Raw genomic sequence first — 20786 nt, forward strand, 5'->3', positions numbered from 1 at the left:
TTGCAGCGGAGGCGATCAGGAATCTTTCAAAGCACCTAAGCCAGTGAGCAAACTTGGTGGATGCGTCCGCCTCCCGATGGTCTAAGTCCAGGCATGCTGGTGTGAGGATCTTCTCCATTATAAAAAAATCTTGTTAATAAAATTGATGCGCTATCAATTACTCAAAAGACTGAGGTTAAGCGAGTAACTAACAGGCTTTTATTAACAAGAGAATGAAGGTGTGCCTCGAGTGGTCGACCAGTCCAGAATACAGAGGGACTGTGGAGCAGTCACCTTTATACCTCGACTCGTGGGAGGAGTCAGCCGAGGCATGTACAGACATGTACACAGTGGAATACAAACACCCACACAGGCAGGTATAACAGTGGTTTACCACAGCGCCGAAACACGGCAGGAATGAAAGCTGATAACTGCCCTCCCTGGGGCCTTGATGTTCGACTGGGGGGATTCTGCGATCCCATCCTTGGTCTGCGCCGGTCTGTCTGGGGATCAGTAGGAAGCTTCAGCATTGCCCTCAGTACCCTCGAGTCCAGGGGGAGCGGGGTAGGGGGACCAATTAGCCAGGTACCCCGCTCATGATCACGGTCCGTGGCCTCTGTTTAAACATGGACAAACATCACACCAGCCTCCTCCCTCCCCTCTTCATCTCACCCCATCAACACCAGCCTCCTCCCACCCCTCTTCATCTCACCCCATCAACACCAGCCTCCTCCCACCCTTTTCATCTCACCCCATCAACACCAGCATTGTCCCACACCTCTGCATCTCACCCCATCAACACCAGCCCCCTCCCATCCCTCTGCATCTCACCCCATCAACACCAGCCCCCACCCATCCCTCTGCATCTCACCCCATCAACACCAGCCTCCTCCCACCCTTCTTCATCTCACCCCATCAACACCAGCCTCCTCCCACCCCTCTTCATCTCACCCCATCACCACCAGCCTCCTCCCACCCCTCTTCATCTCACCCCATCACCACCAGCCTCCTCCCACCACTCTTCATCTCACCCCATCAACACCAGCCTCCTCCCACCCCTCTTCATCTCACCCCATCAACACCAGCTTCCTCCCACCCCAACACCAGCCTCCTCCCACCCCTCTGCATCTCGCCCCATCAACACCAGCCTCCTCCCACCCCCTCATCTCACCCCATCAACACCAGCCTCCTCCCACCCCTCTTCATCTCACCCCATCAACACCAGCCTCCTCCCACCCCTCTTCATCTCACCCCGTCAACACCAGCCTCCTCCCACCCCTCTTCATCTCACCCCATCAACACCAGCCCCCTCCCACCCCTCTTCATCTCACCCCATCAACACCAGCCTCCTCCCACCCCTCTTCATCTCACCCCGTCAACACCAGCCTCCTCCCACCCCTCTTCATCTCACCCCATCAACACCAGCCCCCTCCCACCCCTCTTCATCTCACCCCATCAACACCAGCCTCCTCCCACCCCTCTTCATCTCACCCCGTCAACACCAGCCTCCTCCCACCCCTCTTCATCTCACCCCATCAACACCAGCCTCCTCCCACCCCTCTTCATCTCACCCCATCAACACCAGCCTCCTCCCACCCTTCTTCATCTCACCCCATCAACACCAGCCTCCTCCCACCCCTCTTCATCTCACCCCGTCAACACCAGCCTCCTCCCACCCCTCTTCATCTCACCCCGTCAACACCAGCCTCCTCCCACCCCTCTTCATCTCACCCCGTCAACACCAGCCTCCTCCCACCCCTCTTCATCTCACCCCATCACCATATCCTTCTATTCCTTTCTCCCTCTTGTGTTTATCCAGCTTCCCCTTAAATGTATCTCTGCTCTTCGCCTCGACCACTCCCTGTGGTAGCGAGTTCCCCATTCTCACCACTCTCTGGGGAAAAGAAGTTTCTCCTGAATTCCCTATTGGATTTATCAGTGACTCTCTTATATTGATGGCCCCTAGTTCTGGTCTCCCCCACAAGTGGAAACATCTTCTCTACGTCTACCCTATCGAACCCCTTCATAATTTTAAAGCCCTCGATCAGGTCACCCCTCAGCCTTCTCCTTTCTGGAGAAAAGAGCCCCCGCCTGTTCCGTCTTGCTACCAGTCACTCTCCGCGACGGGCGGGCTCGACTCACAAGAACATTAAGAATTAGGAGCAGGAGTCGGCCATTCGGCCCCTCGAGCCTGCTCCACCATTCAATAAGATCACGGCTGGTCTGATCTTGACCTCAACTCCACTTCCCTGCCCGCTCCCCATAACCCTTGACCCCCTTATCGTTCAAATATCTGTCTATCTCCACCTTAAATATATTCACTGACTCCGCCTCCACGGCTCTCTGGGGCAGAGAATTCCACAGATTCACCACCCTCAGAGAAGAAATTCCTCCTCATCTTAGTTTTAACTGGGCGACTCCTTATTCTGAGACTTTGCCCCCAAGTTCTAGATTCCCCCACGAGGGGAAACATCCTCTCTGCATCTACCCTGTCGAGCCCCCTCAGCATCTTATATGTTTCAATAAGATCACCTCTCATTCTTCTAAACTCCAATGAGTATAGGCCCAACCTGCCCAACCTTTCTTCATAAGACAACCCCTTCATCCCAGGAATCAACCTCGTGAACCTTCTCTGAACTGCCTCCAACGCAAGTATATCCTTCCTTAAATAAGGAGACCAAAACTGTACGCAGTACTCCAGGTGGCCTCACCAATACCCTGTACAGTTGTAGCAGGACTTCCCTGCTTTTATACTCCAACCCCCTTGCAATAAAGGCCAACATTCCATTTGCCTTTTTGATTACTTGCTGTACCTGCATGCTAACTTTGTGTTTCATGCACAAGGACCCCCAGGTCCCTCTGAACTGTAGCATTTTGTAATCTCTCTATCCATTTAAATAATAATTTGCTTTTTTATTTTTCCTACCAAAGTGGATAACCTCGCACTTTCCCACATTATACTCCATCTGCCAAATGTTTGCCCGCTCACTTAGCCTGTCTATATCCCTTTGCAGATTCTTTGAGTCCTCTGCACAACTTGCTTTCCCACCTATCTTTGTATCATCTGCAAACTTGTCTACAGTACACTCGGTCCCTTCATCCAAGTCATTAATATAGATTGTAAATAATTGAGGCCCTAGCACTGATCCCTGTGGCACCCCACTCGTTACAGTTTGCCAACCTGAAAATGACCCATTTATCCCGACTCTCTGTTTTCTGTCAGTTAGCCAATCCTCTATCCATGCCAATATATTACCCCCAACCTCGTGAGCTCTTATCTTGTGCAGTAACCTTTTAAGTGGCACCTTATCGAATGCCTTCTGGAAATCCAAATACACCACATCCACTGGTTCCCCTTGTCCACCCTGCTCGTTACATCCTCAAAGAACTCCAGCAAATTTGTTAAACATGATTTCCCCTTCATAAAACCATGCTGACTGCTTGACTACATTATGATTTTCTAAATGTCCTGCTATTACTTCCTTAATGAAGGACTCTAGCATTTTCCCAATGACAGATGTTGGGCTAACTGGTCTAGTTTCCTGCTTACTGTCTCCCTCCTTTCTTAAATAGGGGCGTTACATTTCCGGTTTTCCAATCCGCTGGGACCTCTCCAGAGTCCAGGGAATTTTGGAAGATTACAACCAATGCATCCACTATCTCTGCAGCCACTTCTTTTAAGACCCTGGGATGCAGGCCATCAGGTCCAGGGGACTTGTCAGCCTTTAGACCCGTTATTTTACCGAGTATTTTTTCCTCGAGTTCCCCGGTCCAGATTCCCCGTCCCCTACCTGAGGTCAGCATCATGATGCTGCTGTCGGCCTCGGGGGGCAGGACGTCCACCAGCGCGTTGCTGTGCTTGTGCAGGGCGACCGACGCGTTGGGCTTCAGCAGTTCCCGGTCGATGGTGCTCAGGATCCGTACGTAGTAATTGGAGCCTGTCGACGAGAGAGACAGACGGAGGGTTAACACTTGGCACCTGTGCCCAACAACAGAGTCCAGCCACCGCCCCATGACATTCAACGGCATTACCATCGCTGCAGGAGTTACTCAGGGCAGTGTCCTCGGCCCAACCATCTTCAGCTGCTTCATCAATGACCTTTCCCCCCCAACACAAGGTCAGAAATGGGGATGTTCGCTGATGACTGCACAGTGCTCAGCACCATTCACAACTCCTCAGATAATGAAGCAGTCCATGCCCGCATGCAGCAAGACCTGGACGACGTTCAGCGTTCAGGCTTGGGCTGATTAGTGACAAGTAACATTCGCGCCACACAAGTGCCAGGCAATGACTATCTCCAACAAGTGAGAGTCTAACCACCGCCCCTTGACATTCAATGGCATTACCATCGGCGAATCCCCCACCATCAACATCCTGGGGCTCACCATTGACCAGAAACTTAACTGGACCAGCCACATAAATACTGTGGCCACAAGAGCAGGTCAGAATCTGGGTATTCTGCGGCGAGTGTCTCACCTCCTGACTCCCCAAAGCCTTTCCACCATCTACAAGGCACAAGTCAGGAGTGTGATGGAATACTCTCCACTTGCCTGGATGAGTGCAACTCCAACAACACTCAAGAAGCTCGACACCATCCAGGATAAAGCAGCCCGCTTGATCGGCACCCCATCCACCACCTTAAACATTCACTCCCTCCACCACCGTGGCTGCAGTGTGTACCATCTACAAGATGCACTGCAGCAACTCGCCAAGGCTTCTTTGGCAGCACCTCCTAAACCCCACCACATCTTCCAACCTAGAAGGACAAGGGCAGCAGGCGCATGGGAACACCACCACCTCCAAGTTCCCCTCCAAGTCACACACACCATCCTGACTTGGAGATATATCGTCGTTGGGGTCAGAATCCTGGAACTCCCTCCCTAACAGCGCTGTGGGAGCACCTTCACCACACGGACTGCAGCGGTTCAAGGCGGCGGCTCACCACCACCTTCTCGAGGGGCGACTAGGGATGGGCAATAAATGCTGGGCCTCGCCAGCGACATCGCAGGAACGGATTTTTAAAAACCCCGTGGTCCCGCTCACCGCTTGCACCCGCCGCGAGATGCCCCTGCTCCAGCGAATTCTGGGCCAACATGTCCTCGAACCCACCCAGGATTCAGCACTGAGCAACCAGCCAGAATTAGCCAACCATCCAACTGGAAGGGAACACCTGGCCAGCGGTGGGCAGAACGCGACTGAATTCGGTATGAGGGAGGGGCCACCAACCCACTCAGACCTCAGCCTCTTGCATTGTTCCACGGAAGTTCAGCGTAAGCTCGAGGAACAGCACCGATTAGGCACTTTACAGTCTTCCGGACTCAATATCGAGTTCAACAACTTCAGATCATAACCTCGGCCCCTATTACATTTTTATATATTTTTGATCCACACCTTTGTTTTGGGCCCTTCCCCCTTTTTCTCTCTCCCACATGGCAACTGTCTCCCATTCTGCCGGCGCATTTCACACCTCATCTAGAGCCATCTTTTGTCTCCACTAGTCCGATCACCATCTCGTCTGGTTTTGAATACCTCTTAATGTCTCTTCACTTCTCCTTTGTTCTCTCACCCCCATTTCCCTGCCCCCAAACTGGCCTTTTAATCTGTTTCATTTCCTGTGTTTTTACTCTCAGTCCTGACGAAGGGTTTCGACCTGAAATGTTAGCTGTTTCTCTCTCCACGGATGTTGCCGGGCCTGCTGAGTTTTTCCAGCATTTTCTGTTGTTAACCCAATTTTAAATGCAGAGATCTGGTGAAATTTGAGGGAGGGCGAAGAGGGTGGGGGGTGGGGTGGGGGAGAGAAGAGGAGATTCGAAACAAATGCAAAATACTGCGGATGCTGGAAAGCTGAAATAGAAACAAAAATTGCTGGTCTGGATTAGGTTAGAGATGTAACAGGTTTTAAGCAAGTGCTGGGGCGGGGAAAGGGGGAGGAAAGAACAAAAGGGATGGTCTGTGATAGGCTGGAAGGCAGGAGAGATTAAATGACATAAAGGGATGATGGTGTGAGGCAAAACGAGATGGTACAGGAAACTCTTTTTTATCCGGCACCGACGTGGTGCCGGTTTATCAAAAAGTCCGGATTACAGAGAGGTATAGTAAAAGGTACGAGAGCCCCGTACACAGCAACAGACCCAGGCTTCCCTGTTGCTTAGCAACAGGTGCAGGAACCCCGGCCACAAGATCCAACAGGTGCAGGCACCCTGGCCACAAGATCCAGGCGTCCCTGTTGCTTAGCAACAGGTGCAGGAACCCCGGCCACAAGATCCAGGCGTCCCTGTTGCTTAGCAACAGGTGCAGGAGCCCCGGCCACAAGATCCAGGCGTCCCTGTTGCTTAGCAACAGGTGCAGGAGCCCCGGCCACAAGATCCAGGCGTCCCTGTTGCTTAGCAACAGGTGCAGGCACCCTGGCCACAAGATCCAGGCGTCCCTGTTGCTTAGCAACAGGTGCAGGAACCCCGGTTACACGGCCACAGATCCAGGAACGGCCACTAATATGAAGTAAAACTTACCTGAACCTACTCCTGAATTTTGCCGGTTAACAGAGATTTCCGGTTATTTAGGTGCTGGTAAATCGAGTTTCCTGTAATGGGACAAGTTAAGAAACAAAAGATGGGTCTCGAGGAGGTGTGAATGGGAATGGCAGAATCATCAACAACTGCCGTCTGGAAAAAAAATGGGGGCAGAGGTTACGATCTGAAATTGTTGATCTCGAGGTTGAGCCCAAGGGAAGGGGCGGGTTGGTCAGATGGGCAGAACAGTGGCAAATGGAATTTAAACCTGAAAAGTGAGGTGTGATATATTTCGGGAGGACTAACAAGGCAAGGGAATACACAATGAATGGTAAGACCCTAGGAAGGACAGAGGATCAGAGGGACCTTGGTGTGCATGTACATAGATCCCTGAAGGCAGCAGGACCGGTGGATAAGGTGGTTAAAAAGGCATACGGGATACTTGCCTTCATTAGACGAGGAATAGAATATAAGAGCAGGGCGGTTATGATGGAGCTGTACAAAACACTAGTTAGGCCACAGCTGGAATACTGTGTGCAGTTCTGGTCGCCACACTATAGGAGGGATGTGATTGCATTGGAGAGGGTGCAGAGGAGATTTACCAGGATGTTACCTGGGCTGGAGCGCTTCAGCTATGAAGAGAGACTGGACAGGCTGGGGTTGTTTTCCTTAGAGCAGAGAAGGCTGAGGGGGGACCTGATTGAGGTGTACAAAATTATGAGGGGCATAGATAGGGTAGATAGAAAGGAACTTCTCCCCTTAGTAGAGGGGTCAATAACCAGGGGGCATAGTTTCAAGGTAAGGGGCAGGAGGTTCAGAGGGGATTTGAGGAAAAACTTTTTCATCCAGAAGGTGGTTGGAATGTGGAACTCACTGCCTGAAAGGGTGGTAGAGGCAGGAACCCTCACAACATTCAAGAAGCATTTAGATGAGCACTTGAAACGCCATAGCATACAAGGCTACGGACCAAGTGCTGGAAAATGGGATTAGAATAGACAGGGCTTGATGGCCGGAGCGGACACGATGGGCCTCTTTCTGCGTTGTATAACTCGATGGCCCAGAAATTCGGATCTCCACGGGTGAGTACGCATGGGGTACTCACCCGTAGGCCCAATGGAAGTGCAGGTTTCCTGCATGCACTGCACAGGAAACCAGCACTTCTGTTCCCCTGAAAGCAGGGGTTCAGAGGTCGAACGCGTGCGCATCGAACTTTGTTTTTTTTTTTTTTGCAGGTTTTCCCGGGAGGGTAAGTCTGCAGAAGTTAGACATGTAAAAAAGCAGGCGTAAAATTAAGAAGAAGGGGCCCGTAGTATTTCTAAGTTTGACAGCCCTTCCTGTCAGACTTATGAATAGAGATTCCCTGCTACCATTGGCTCCCCATGGCCCACGTGATCCCAGGGGACGCTTCGAACTACCTGCGCCCCTGGGATACGCAAGCACTGCGCGCCGGCAGTTGGAGGAGGCCCAGGATCGGAATCCCACGCGGGCCCACAGCTCAACGGGCCGGCGCGCTAGGTAAGTGCAGGTCGGGGGCTTGCACCCGCAGGAAGCCCCCGACCTGAATTTCTGGGCCATTATTTTTTTATCCGCATTTTTTATTTGGCCCTTTTCTCCTCTCCCACAGGGCAGCTGTGTCTCATTCTGCCAGCGCAATTCACACTTCATCTAGAGCCATCCTTTGTTTCTGAACCTGTCCCATTACCACCTCCTCCCGCCTTCAATATCTCTTAATGTCTCTTTACTTCCCCTACCTTCTATCCTATCACTGACCTTCCCTTTTGTTCTTTCATCCCCGCCCCCTTTTCCCAGCCCCTAAACTTGCTTTGAAATCTGTTCCATTTCCCGCTTTTTTCTCAGTTCTGACGCAAGGTCTTCGACCTGAAACGTTAACTCTGTTTCTCTCTCCACGGATGCTGCCCTGACCTGCTGAGTTTTGCCAGCGTTTTCTGTTGTTATTGTGCAGGATCTACTCTCCTACCAACACAAAGCTGGGTGGGCGTGTGTGCTGTGAGGAGGATGCCGAGAAACTCCAGGATGATTTGGACAGGTTGGGTGATTGGGCAGAAGCATGGCAGATGCAATATAACGTGGATAAATGCGAGGTTATCCACTTTGGTGGCAAAAACAGGAAGGCAGTATATCCGAACGGCAATAGATTGGGAGAAGGGGAAGTGCAGCGAGACCTGGGTGTCCTTGTGCACCAGTCGCTGAAGGTAAGCATGCAGGTGCAGCAGGCGGTTAAGAAGGCAAATGGTATGTTGACCTTCACAGCAAGAAGATTCGAGTACAGGAGCAAGGAAGTCTTGCTGCAGTTGTGCAGGGCCTTGGTGAGACCACATCTTGTGTATTGTGTGCAGTTTTGGTCGCGTTACCTGAGGAAGGATATTCTTGCCATGGAAGTTCAGCGAAGATTCACCAGGCTGATACCTGGGATGGCAGGAATGACCTATGAGGAGAGATTGGGTCGATTGGGCTTATACTCGCTGGAGTTTAGAAGAATGAGAGGGGATCGCATTGAAACTTATAAAATTCTAACAGGACTGGACAGACTAGATGCAGAAAGGATGTTCTCGATGGCGGGGGAGCCCAGAACCAGGGGTCACAGTCTACGGATAAGGGGTAAACCATTTAGGACAGAAATGAGGAGGAATTTCGTCACCCAGAGAGTGGTGAACCTGTGGAATTCTCTACCACAGAAGGCAGTTGAGGCCAATTCATTAAATATATTCAAGAAGGAGTTGGATATATTTCTTAAGGCTAAAGGGATCAAGGGATATGGGGAGAAGGCAGGGACAGGGTACTGAATTTGGATGATCAGCCATGATCTCATTAAATGGCGGAGCAGGCTCATAGAAACATAGAAGATAGGAGCAGGAGGGGGGAAAAGGGCTCACCTGTGGTGGAGCCCACGATGGCAGTGTTCTGGTCCACGGCTTCCAGGAACTGGCCGATTACCAGCGGGATGCTCTGGATGCGCTTCACCTCCTCCTGCGCATGCAGGAACTCCTTCTTCAGGTTCTTCTGCTCATCCTTGATGTACTCCTCCTGCACCTCCAGGAACTCCAGCTCCTGCTGCAGCTTCTGCAGGGGGGGACACACAGACACAAGGACTGAGAACGTGCAGAGCCACAGAGCGAGCACACTAACTTCAGCGGCTGCAGTGTGCAGAGACAACGTACTGTCCCCAGCACATATCATCGGGCCCTGGCTCAGTGAGTTCAGCACGCACTCTCTCTCTCGCCTCGGAGTCAGAAGGTCGTGGGTTCGAGCGCCCACTCCAGAGACTGTCGGAGGGGCGGGGCTGAAGGAGCGCCGCACCGCCGGAGGGGCGGTACTGGGGGAGCGCCGCACCGCCGGTACTGGGGGAGCGCCGCACCGCCGCAGGGGCGGTACTGGGGGAGCGCCGCACCGCCGGAGGGGCGGTACCGAGGGAGCGCCGCACCGCCGGAGGGGCGGTACCGAGGGAGCGCCGCACCGCCGGAGGGGCGGTACCGAGGGAGCGCCGCACCGCCGGAGGGGCGGTACCGAGGGAGCGCCGCACCGCCGGAGGGGCGGTACCGAGGGAGCGCCGCACCGCCGGAGGGGCGGTACCGAGGGAGCGCCGCACCGCCGGAGGGGCGGTACCGAGGGAGCGCCGCACCGCCGGAGGGGCGGTACCGAGGGAGCGCCGCACCGCCGGAGGGGCGGTACCGAGGGAGCGCCGCACCGCCGGAGGGGCGGGTACCGAGGGAGCGCCGCACCGCCGGAGGGGCGGTACCGAGGGAGCGCCGCACCGCCGGAGGGGCGGTACCGAGGGAGCGCCGCACCGCCGGAGGGGCGGTACCGAGGGAGCGCCGCACCGCCGGAGGGGCGGTACCGAGGGAGCGCCGCACCGCCGGAGGGGCGGTACCGAGGGAGCGCCGCACCGCCGGAGGGGCGGTACCGAGGGAGCGCCGCACCGCCGGAGGGGCGGTACCGAGGGAGCGCCGCACCGCCGGAGGGGCGGTACCGAGGGAGCGCCGCACCGCCGGAGGGGCGGTACCGAGGGAGCGCCGCACCGCCGGAGGGGCGGTACCGAGGGAGCGCCGCACCGCCGGAGGGGCGGTACCGAGGGAGCGCCGCACCGCCGGAGGGGCGGTACCGAGGGAGCGCCGCACCGCCGGAGGGGCGGTACCGAGGGAGCGCCGCACCGCCGGAGGGGCGGTACCGAGGGAGCGCCGCACCGCCGGAGGGGCGGTACCGAGGGAGCGCCGCACCGCCGGAGGGGCGGTACCGAGGGAGCGCCGCACCGCCGGAGGGGCGGTACCGAGGGAGCGCCGCACCGCCGGAGGGGCGGTACCGAGGGAGCGCCGCACCGCCGGAGGGGCGGTACCGAGGGAGCGCCGCACCGCCGGAGGGGCGGTACCGAGGGAGCGCCGCACCGCCGGAGGGGCGGTACCGAGGGAGCGCCGCACCGCCGGAGGGGCGGTACCGAGGGAGCGCCGCACCGCCGGAGGGGCGGTACCGAGGGAGCGCCGCACCGCCGGAGGGGCGGTACCGAGGGAGCGCCGCACCGCCGGAGGGGGCGGTACCGAGGGAGCGCCGCACCGCCGGAGGGGGCGGTACCGAGGGAGCGCCGCACCGCCGGAGGGGCGGTACCGAGGGAGCGCCGCACCGCCGGAGGGGCGGTACCGAGGGAGCGCCGCACCGCCGGAGGGGCGGTACCGAGGGAGCGCCGCACCGCCGGAGGGGCGGTACCGAGGGAGCGCCGCACCGCCGGAGGGGCGGTACCGAGGGAGCGCCGCACCGCCGGAGGGGCGGTACCGAGGGAGCGCCGCACCGCCGGAGGGGCGGTACCGAGGGAGCGCCGCACCGCCGGAGGGGCGGTACCGAGGGAGCGCCGCACCGCCGGAGGGGCGGTACCGAGGGAGCGCCGCACCGCCGGAGGGGCGGTACCGAGGGAGCGCCGCACCGCCGGAGGGGCGGTACCGAGGGAGCGCCGCACCGCCGGAGGGGCGGTACCGAGGGAGCGCCGCACCGCCGGAGGGGCGGTACCGAGGGAGCGCCGCACCGCCGGAGGGGCGGTACCGAGGGAGCGCCGCACCGCCGGAGGGGCGGTACCGAGGGAGCGCCGCACCGCCGGAGGGGCGGTACCGAGGGAGCGCCGCACCGCCGGAGGGGCGGTACCGAGGGAGCGCCGCACCGCCGGAGGGGCGGTACCGAGGGAGCGCCGCACCGCCGGAGGGGCGGTACCGAGGGAGCGCCGCACCGCCGGAGGGGCGGTACCGAGGGAGCGCCGCACCGCCGGAGGGGCGGTACCGAGGGAGCGCCGCACCGCCGGAGGGGCGGTACCGAGGGAGCGCCGCACCGCCGGAGGGGCGGTACCGAGGGAGCGCCGCACCGCCGGAGGGGCGGTACCGAGGGAGCGCCGCACCGCCGGAGGGGCGGTACCGAGGGAGCGCCGCACCGCCGGAGGGGCGGGTACCGAGGGAGCGCCGCACCGCCGGAGGGGCGGTACCGAGGGAGCGCCGCACCGCCGGAGGGGCGGTACCGAGGGAGCGCCGCACCGCCGGAGGGGCGGTACCGAGGGAGCGCCGCACCGCCGGAGGGGCGGTACCGAGGGAGCGCCGCACCGCCGGAGGGGCGGTACCGAGGGAGCGCCGCACCGCCGGAGGGGCGGTACCGAGGGAGCGCCGCACCGCCGGAGGGGCGGTACCGAGGGAGCGCCGCACCGCCGGAGGGGCGGTACCGAGGGAGCGCCGCACCGCCGGAGGGGCGGTACCGAGGGAGCGCCGCACCGCCGGAGGGGCGGTACCGAGGGAGCGCCGCACCGCCGGAGGGGCGGTACCGAGGGAGCGCCGCACCGCCGGAGGGGCGGTACTGAGGGAGCGCCTCACTGTCGAAGGGGCAGTGCCGCATTGTGCCGACTCTTTGAAAGAGATGTGGGGGAAAGGAATAGAAGGATATGTTGACAGGGTGAGATGAAGAGGGGTGGGAGGAGGCTGGTGTTGATGGGGTGAGATGAAGAGGGGTGGGAGGAGGCTGGTGTTGATGGGATGAGATGAAGAGGGGTGGGAGGAGGCTGGTGTTGATGGGGTGAGATGAAGAGGGGTGGGAGGAGGCTGGTGTTGATGGGGTGAGATGAAGAGGGGTGGGAGGAGACTGGTGTTGATGGGGTGAGATGAAGAGGGGTGAGAGGAGGCTGGTGTTGATGGGGTGAGATGAGGCTGGTGTTGATGGGGTGAGATGAAGAGGGGTGGGAGGAGGCTGGTGTTGACGGGGTGAGATGAAGAGGGGGTGGGAGGAGGCTGGTGTTGATGGGGTGAGATGAAGAGGGGTGGGAGGAGGCTGGTGTTGATGGGGTGAGATGAAGAGGGGTGGGAGGAGGCTGGTGTGGAGCACAAACACCAGCACAGACCTGATGGGCCGAATGGCCTGTGTCTGTGCTGTACAATTAGGAATGGGAGGAGGCCGTTTAGCCCCTCGAGCCTGTTCCGCCATTCAATTATCTCACGGCTGATCTGTATCTGAACTCCCTCTACCCGCCGTGGTTCTGTAACGGTTAATCCCTCTGCCAGTCTCCAGGGCATAGCTTGGTATAGATGGTCCTCTCTCGGAGCAGTTCCTCACTTACCTTGTAGCGACTGTACAGATCCTCCAAATCCTCTGGTTCCGGGGCCAGAAAGGACAGGCCTGTGTGGGGCCTGGAGGTGATCAGTGCTGGAACCTCATCCTGTAAAAGACACAGCAAAGGAAAGGAACAGTTCAAAATCGAGAGCCTGAATGGTGATCGAATAATAATGGGTCCATGTCGTGGGTTTAATTACTGCAGTCACTCTGAAATTTCCACCTATTCCCTCCTCTGCAGGCGTTAACTTCAGCTCATCCCAAACTCTGCTACCCCGTGTCCTAACTCGCTCCCAGTCCCGTTCACCCAACACCCCTGTCGCTCACTGACCTACACTGGCTCCCGGTCCAGCAACGCCTTGATTTTAAAATTCTCATTCTTGTTTTCAAATCCCTCAATGGCCTCCTCCCTTCCCTATCTCTAACCTCCTCCAGCCCCGACAACCCTCCCTATCTCTGTAACCTCCTCCAGCCCCCACAACCCTCCCTATCTCTGTAACCTCCTCCAGGCCCCTACAACCCTCCCTATCTCTGTAACCTCCTCCAGCCCCTACAACCCTCCCTATCTCTGTAAACTCCTCCAGCCCCTACAATCCTCCCTATCTCTGTAACATCCACCAGCCCCCTACAACCCTCCCTATCTCTGTAACCTCCTCCAGCCCCTACAACCCTCCCTATCTCTGCAACCTCCTCCAGCCCCTACAACCCTCCCTATCTCTGTAACCTCCACCAGCCCCCCAACCCTCCCTATCTCTGTAACCTCCTCCAGCCCCGACAACCCTCCCTATCTCTGTAACCTCCTCCAGCCCCTACAACCCTCCAGATCTCTGTAACCTCCTCCAGCCCCCCAACCCTCCCTATCTCTGTAACCTCCTCCAGCCCCTACAACCCTCCCTATCTCTGTAACCTCCTCCAGCCCCTACAACCCTCCAGATCTCTGTAACCTCCTCCAGCCCCCAACCCTCCCTATCTCTAACCTCCTCCAGCCCCTACAACCCTCCCTATCTCTGTAACCTCCTCCAGCCCCTACAACCCTCCCTATCTCTGTAACCTCCTCCAGCCCCTACAACCCTCACTATCTCTGTAACCTCCTCCAGCCCCTACAACCCTCCCTATCTCTAACCTCCTCCAGCCCCTACAACCCTCCCTATCTCTGTAACCTCCTCCAGCCCCTACAACCCTCCCTATCTCTGTAACCTCCTCCAGCCCCTACAACCCTCCCTATCTCTGTAACCTCCTCCAGCCCCGACAACCCTCCCTATCTCTGTAACCTCCTCCAGCCCCTACAACCCTCCCTATCTCTGTAACCTCCTCCAGCCCCCTTCAACACTCCCTATCTCTGTAACCTCCTCCAGCCCCTACAACCCTCCCTATCTCTGGAACCTCCTCCAGCCCCTACACCCCTCCCAATCGCTGTAACCTCCTCCAGCCCCTACAACCCTCCCTATCTCTGTAACCTCCTCCAGCCCCCGACAACCCTCCCTATCTCTGTAACCTCCTCCAGCCCCCTCCAACCCTCCCTATCTCTGTAACCTCCTCCAGCCACTACAACCCTCCCCATCTCTGTAACCTCCTCTAGCTCCCTACAACCCTCCCTATCTCTGTAACGTCCTCCAGCCCCTACAACCCTCCCTATCTGTGACCTCCTCCAGCCCCTAAAACCCTCCCTATCTCTGTAACCTCCTCCACTCCAGCCCCTACAACCCTCCCTATCTCTGTAACCTCCTCCAGCCCCAACAACCCTCCCTATCTCTGTAACCTCCTCCAGCCCCCTACAACCCTCCCTCTCACCTCCTCCAGCCCCCTACAACCCTCCGTATCTCTGTAACCTCCTCCAGCCCCTACAACCCTGCCTATCTCTGTAACCTCCTCCAGCCCCCGACAACCCCTCCCTATATCTGCAACCTCCTCCAGCCCCCAAAAACCGTCCCTATCTCTGCAACCCCCTCCAGCCCGTACAACCCTCCCCATCTCTGTAACCTCCTCCAGCCCCTACAACCCTCCCTATCTCTGTAACCTCCTCCAGTCCGACAACCCTCCCTATCTCTGTAACCTCCTCCAGCCCCTACAACCCTCCCTATCTCTGTAACCTCCTTCAGCCCCCTACAACCCTCCCTATCTCTGTAACCTCCTCCAGCCCCTACAACCCTCCCTATCTCTGTAACCTCCTCCAGCCCCTACAACCCTCCCTATTTCTGTAACCTCCTCCAGCCCTACAACCCTCCTTATCTCTGTAACCTCCTTCAGCCCCCTACAACCCTCCCTATCTCTGTAACCTCCTCCAGCCCCCTACAACCCTCCCTATCTCTGTAACCTCCTCCAGCCCCTACAACCCTCCCTATCTCTGTAACCTCCTCCAGCCCCTACAATCCTCCCTGTCTCTGTCACCTCCTCCAGCCCTGCAGCCCTCCCAGATCTGTGCGCCTCCAATTCTGGCCTCTCACGCATCCCCCAATTTCTATCGCTCCACCACTGGAGGCCGTGCTACCAATGGAGAATGGAAAGATTCAACGTCTTTCTTTGCTGAAATATTAAAGGGGAGATCTTTGCAAGAAGGCATCAGATGTCTTGGAGTACCACCAGTCCTTTCTTGCCTCTGATTTACTGCCTTCAATGCTGCTGCAAAGAAACACATTGAATCTTTCCATTCTACATTCTAGAACCAGGGGTCACAGTCTCAGGATAAGGGGTCGGCCATTGAGGACTGCGATGAGGGGGAATTTCTTCACTCAGAGGGCGGTGAATCTTTGGAATTCTCTACCCCAGAGGGCTGTGGAGGCTCAGTCGTTGAGTATATTCAAGGCTGAGATTTTGGGATATTAAGGGAATCAAGGGACACTGCAGGGCAGTGGAGATGAGGTAGAATATCAGCCATGATCTCATTGAATGGAGTGAGGCTGATTCAATTCAATTCAATTCAATTTTGTCATATATGCAGCAGACGTGTGTACTGCCCAATGAAAGGTTGATTTTTACAAATCCTCCCAACATTGGAATAAATGGCATAGCAATGATAAAATACTAATAGAAATACAGTAATAATAAATGAAACAGTAATAAATAATAATAAATTATTCATTCATGAGTCTTATTGCCTGGGGGTAGAAGCTGTTTCGAAACCTGCTGGTACGAGACCGTATGCTTCGGTATCTCTTACCGGACGGGAGCAGGGCGAAGAGGTTGTGGCTGGGGTGGCTCGAGTCTTTGATGATTCTCAGGGCCTTCCCCCGGCACACCTCGGGGTAGATATCCCGCACAGGATTCAACGTGACAGGAAAGTGTTTACATAGGAAACACACAGCCAGGGCAGAGCAAGAGGACCGGTGGGGGCTGGAACCCAGCACCCAAATCCCCACTCGCTGTCATTTCCAGCACTTCACCACTTTAGGAAGCTCCCAAACCTTGTTCGCTGCAAAATGGACGCTTTAAAAAAAATTTTGGGTGGAGTCACGCCTTGCCCCTGCAACTCGAGCCCGAGGCTTGCGGCCTGCGGCGGGCTCGGAGCCCCGGGACTGAGTGGGTGTGAGTGATTAGGGTCTCCCCACCCCCGGGGGGGATGTCACAAAGTCTCCCCGCCCCTGACCCTCCCAATCCCTCTCTCTCTCACCGGGCAGCGCTCCGCCATCACTCCCAACTCCTCCATCTTGTTCACTGCCGTCCACTTCCGATCCAGCGCCGCGGCGCCCGAAGGGATATGTAGTCCTTTCACCGAGACTTCCGGCGCTGTGCGCAGGCGCACTGAGCAGCGCCGGGGAGACTGTCAATCACAAGCGGCGACCACGCCCCCTCCACTTGTTCTGTAAATCTAAGCCCCGCCCCCTCCACATTGTTGCTCAATCTAAGCCCCGCCCCCTCCCCATTGTGCCTCAATCTAAGCCACGCCCCCTCCCAATTGTGGCTCAATCTAAGCCCCGCCCCTCCCCATTGTTGCTCAGTCTAAGCCCCGCCCCCTTCCCATTGTGGCTCAATCTAAGCCCCGCCCCCTCCCCATTGTTGCTCAGTCTAAGCCCCCCCCCTCCCCATTGTTGCTCAGTCTAAGCCCCCCCTCCCCATTGTGGCTCAATCTAAGCCCCGCCCCCTCCCCATTGTTGCTCAGTCTAAGCCCCCCCTCCCCATTGTTGCTCAGTCTAAGCCCCCCCCTCCCCATTGTGGCTCAATCTAAGCCCCGCCCCCTCCCCATTGTTGCTCAGTCTAAGCCCCCCCTCCCCATTGTTGCTCAGTCTAAGCCCCCCCCTCCCCATTGTGGCTCAATCTAAGCCCCGCCCCCTCCCCATTGTTGCTCAATCTAAGCCCCGCCCCCTCCCCACTGTGGCTCAATCTAAGCCCCGCCCCCTCCCCATTGTTGCTCAATCCAAGCCCCGCCCCCTCCCCATTGTGGCTCAATCTAAGCTACGCCCCCTCCCCATTGTAGCTCAATCTAAGCCCCGCCCCCGCCCCATTGTTGCTCAATCTAAGCCCCGCCCCCTCCCCCATTGTTGCTCAATCTAAGCCCCGCCCCTCCCCATTGTTGCTCAATCTAAATGGACAGAATTGAAAAGTAGGCAATTTATGTTAAACTTGTATATGCAGTGCCTTGGTTAGGCCACACTTGGAGCACTGTGCACAGTTCTGGTCTCCATATACCTTGGTTAGACCACACTTGGAGCACTGTGCACAGTTCTGGTCTCCATATACCTTGGTTAGACCACACTTGGAGCACAGTGCACAGTTCTGGGCTCCATATACCTTGGTTAGACCACACTTGGAGCACTGTGCACAGTTCTGGTCTCCATATACCTTGGTTAGACCACACTTGGAGCACTGTGCACAGTTCTGGTCTCCATATACCTTGGTTAGACCACACTTGGAGCACTGTGCACAGTTCTGGTCTCCATATACCTTGGTTAGACCACACTTGGAGCACTGTGCACAGTTCTGGTCTCCATATACCTTGGTTAGACCACACTTGGAGCACAGTGCACAGTTCTGGGCTCCATATACCTTGGTTAGACCACACTTGGAGCACTGTGCACAGTTCTGGTCTCCATATACCTTGGTTAGACCACACTTGGAGCACTGTGCACAGTTCTGGTCTCCATATACCTTGGTTAGACCACACTTGGAGCACTGTGCACAGTTCTGGTCTCCATATACCTCGGTTAGACCACACTTGGAGCACTGTGCACAGTCCTGGTCTCCGTATAGCTTGGTTAGACCATACTGGGAGCACCGTGCACAGTTCTGGTCTCCATATACCTTGGTTAGACCACATTTGGAGCACTGTGCACAGTTCCAGTCTCCATATACCTGGGTTAGACCACACTTGGAGCACTGTGCACAGTTCTGGGCTCCATATACCTTGGTTAGACCACACTTGGAGCACTGTGCACAGCTCTGGTCTCCGTATACCTTGGTTAGACCACACTTGGAGCACTGTGCACAGTTCCAGTCTCCATATACCTGGGTTAGACCACACTTGGAGCACTGTGCACAGTTCTGGGCTCCGTATACCTTGGTTAGACCACACTTGGAGCACTGTACACAGTTCTGGTCTCCGTATACCTTGGTTAGACCACACTTGGAGCATTGTGCACAGTTCTGGTCTCCGTATACCTTGGTTAGACCACAGTTGGAGCATTGTGCACAGTTCTGGTCTCCGTATACCTTGGTTAGACCACACTTGGAGCACTGTGCACAGTTCCAGTCTCCATATACCTGGGTTAGACCACACTTGGAGCACTGTGCACAGTTCTGGGCTCCGTATACCTTGGATAGACCACACTTGGAGCACTGTGCACAGTTCTGGTCTCCGTATACCTTGGTTAGACCACACTTGGAGCATTGTGCACAGTTCTGGTCTCCGTATACCTTGGTTAGACCACACTTGGAGCACTGTGCACAGTTCTGGTCTCCGTATACCTGGGTTAGACCATACTTGAAAACATGGAAACATAGAAGATAGGAGCAGGAGTCGGCCATTCGGACCCTCTAGCCTGCTCCGCCATTCAATGAGATCATGGCTGATCATCCAAATTCAGTATCCTGTCCCTGCTTTCTCCCCATACCCCTTGATCCCTTTAGCCTTAAGAAATATATCCAACTCCTTCTTCAATATATTTAATGAATTGACCTCAACTGCCTTCTGTGGTAGAGAATTCCACAGGTTCACCACTCGCTGGGTGAAGAAATTCCTCCTCTCTCTGTCCTAAATGGCTTACCCCTTATCTTTAGACTGTGACCCCTGGTTCTGGACTCGCCCGCCATCGGGAGCATCCTTCCTGCATCTAGTCTGTCTAGTCAATGTCAGCATGGATTTACGAAAGGTAAATCGTGCTTGACTAATCTACTGGAATTTTTTGAGGATGTAACTGGTAAATTAGATAAGGGAGAACCAGTGGATGTGGTGTATTTGGACTTTCAGAAGGCTTTTGATAAGGTCCCGCATAAGAGATTAGTGTGTAAAGTTAAGGCACATGGGATTGGGGGCAAGGTATTGACTTGGATAGAGAACTGGTTGGCAGACGGAAAGCAAAGAGTTGGAATAAACGGGTCTTTTTCCGAGTGGCAAGCAGTGACTAGTGGGGTACCGCAGGGATTGATCCTTGGGCCCCAGCTATTCACAATATATATTACTGATCTAGACAAGGGAACTAGATGTAATATCTCCAAATTTGCAGACGACACAAAGCTGGGCGGGTGTGTGTGCTGTGAGGAGGATGCCGAGAAACTCCAGGATGATTTGGACAGGTTGGGTGATTGGGCAAAAGCATGGCAGATGCAATATAACGTGGATAAATGCGAGGTTATCCACTTTGGTGGCAAAAACAGGAAGGCAGATTATTATCTGAATGGCACTAGATTGGGAGAAGGGGAAGTGCAACGAGACCTGGGTGTCCTTGTGCACCAGTCGCTGAAGGTAAGCATGCAGGTGCAGCAGGAAGTTAAGAAGGCAAATGGCATGTTGGCCTTCGTAGTGAGAGGGTTTGAGTACAGGAACAAGGATGTCTTGCTGCAGTTGTACAGGGCCTTGGTGAGACCACATCTTGAGTATTGTGTGCAGTTTTGCTCGCCTTATCTGAGGAAGGATGTTCTTGCCATGGAAGGAGTTCAGCGAAGATTCACCAGGCTGATACCTGGGATGGCAGGAATGACGTATGAGGAGAGATTGGGTCGACTGGGCTTGTACTCGCTGGAGTTTAGAAGAATGAGAGGGGATCTCATTGAAACTTATAAAATTCTGACAGGACTGGACAGACTAGATGCAGGAAGGCTGTTCCCGATGGCGGGGGAGTCCGGAACCAGGGGTCACAGTCTAAGGATAAGGGGTAAGCCATTTAGGACAGAAATGAGGAGGAATTTCTTCACCCAGAGAGTGGTGAACCTGTGGAATTCTCTACCACAGAAGACAGTAGAGGCCAATTCATTAAATATATTCAAGAAGGAGGTGGATATATTTCTTAAGGCTAAAGGGATCAAGGGGTATGGGGAGAAGGCAGGGACAGGGTACTGAATTTGGATGATCAGCCATGATCGCATTGAATGGCGGAGCAGACTCGAGGGGCTGAATGGCCTACTCCTGCTCCTATCTTCTATGTTTCTGTGTTTCTATGTCCTGTTAGAATTTTATAAGTTTCAATGAGATCCCCTCTCATTCTTCTAAACTCTAGCGAATATAAGCCCAATCCACGATGGTGAGACTCTCTTAGTTGGTGATGTAATAAAACTCACTGCGC

The 20786-nt window shown here is 55.9% G+C and overlaps 1 protein-coding gene across 1 annotated transcript in view; it reads right to left on the reverse strand.

The window, feature by feature from the left end:
* psmc4 (proteasome 26S subunit, ATPase 4) overlaps positions 1-16789 on the reverse strand; it is a 39561-nt gene extending 22772 nt beyond the window's left edge. The window contains exons 1-4 of the mRNA XM_086004074.1: positions 16682-16789; positions 13082-13180; positions 9384-9570; positions 3771-3917 (exon numbers count right to left, since the gene is read on the reverse strand). Coding sequence (XP_085860200.1) covers positions 3771-3917; positions 9384-9570; positions 13082-13180; positions 16682-16717 — 469 coding nt within the window. The 5' untranslated portion in view covers positions 16718-16789. The remainder of the gene's footprint in view (positions 1-3770; positions 3918-9383; positions 9571-13081; positions 13181-16681) is intronic.
* Between the last annotated feature and the right edge of the window lie 3997 nt (positions 16790-20786).

Source organism: Somniosus microcephalus, chromosome 12 (genome assembly GCF_052327205.1).
Source record: "Somniosus microcephalus isolate GS21.2 chromosome 12, FLI_Smic_1.0, whole genome shotgun sequence".
In the NCBI taxonomy this organism is placed as follows: Eukaryota; Metazoa; Chordata; class Chondrichthyes; order Squaliformes; family Somniosidae; genus Somniosus; species Somniosus microcephalus.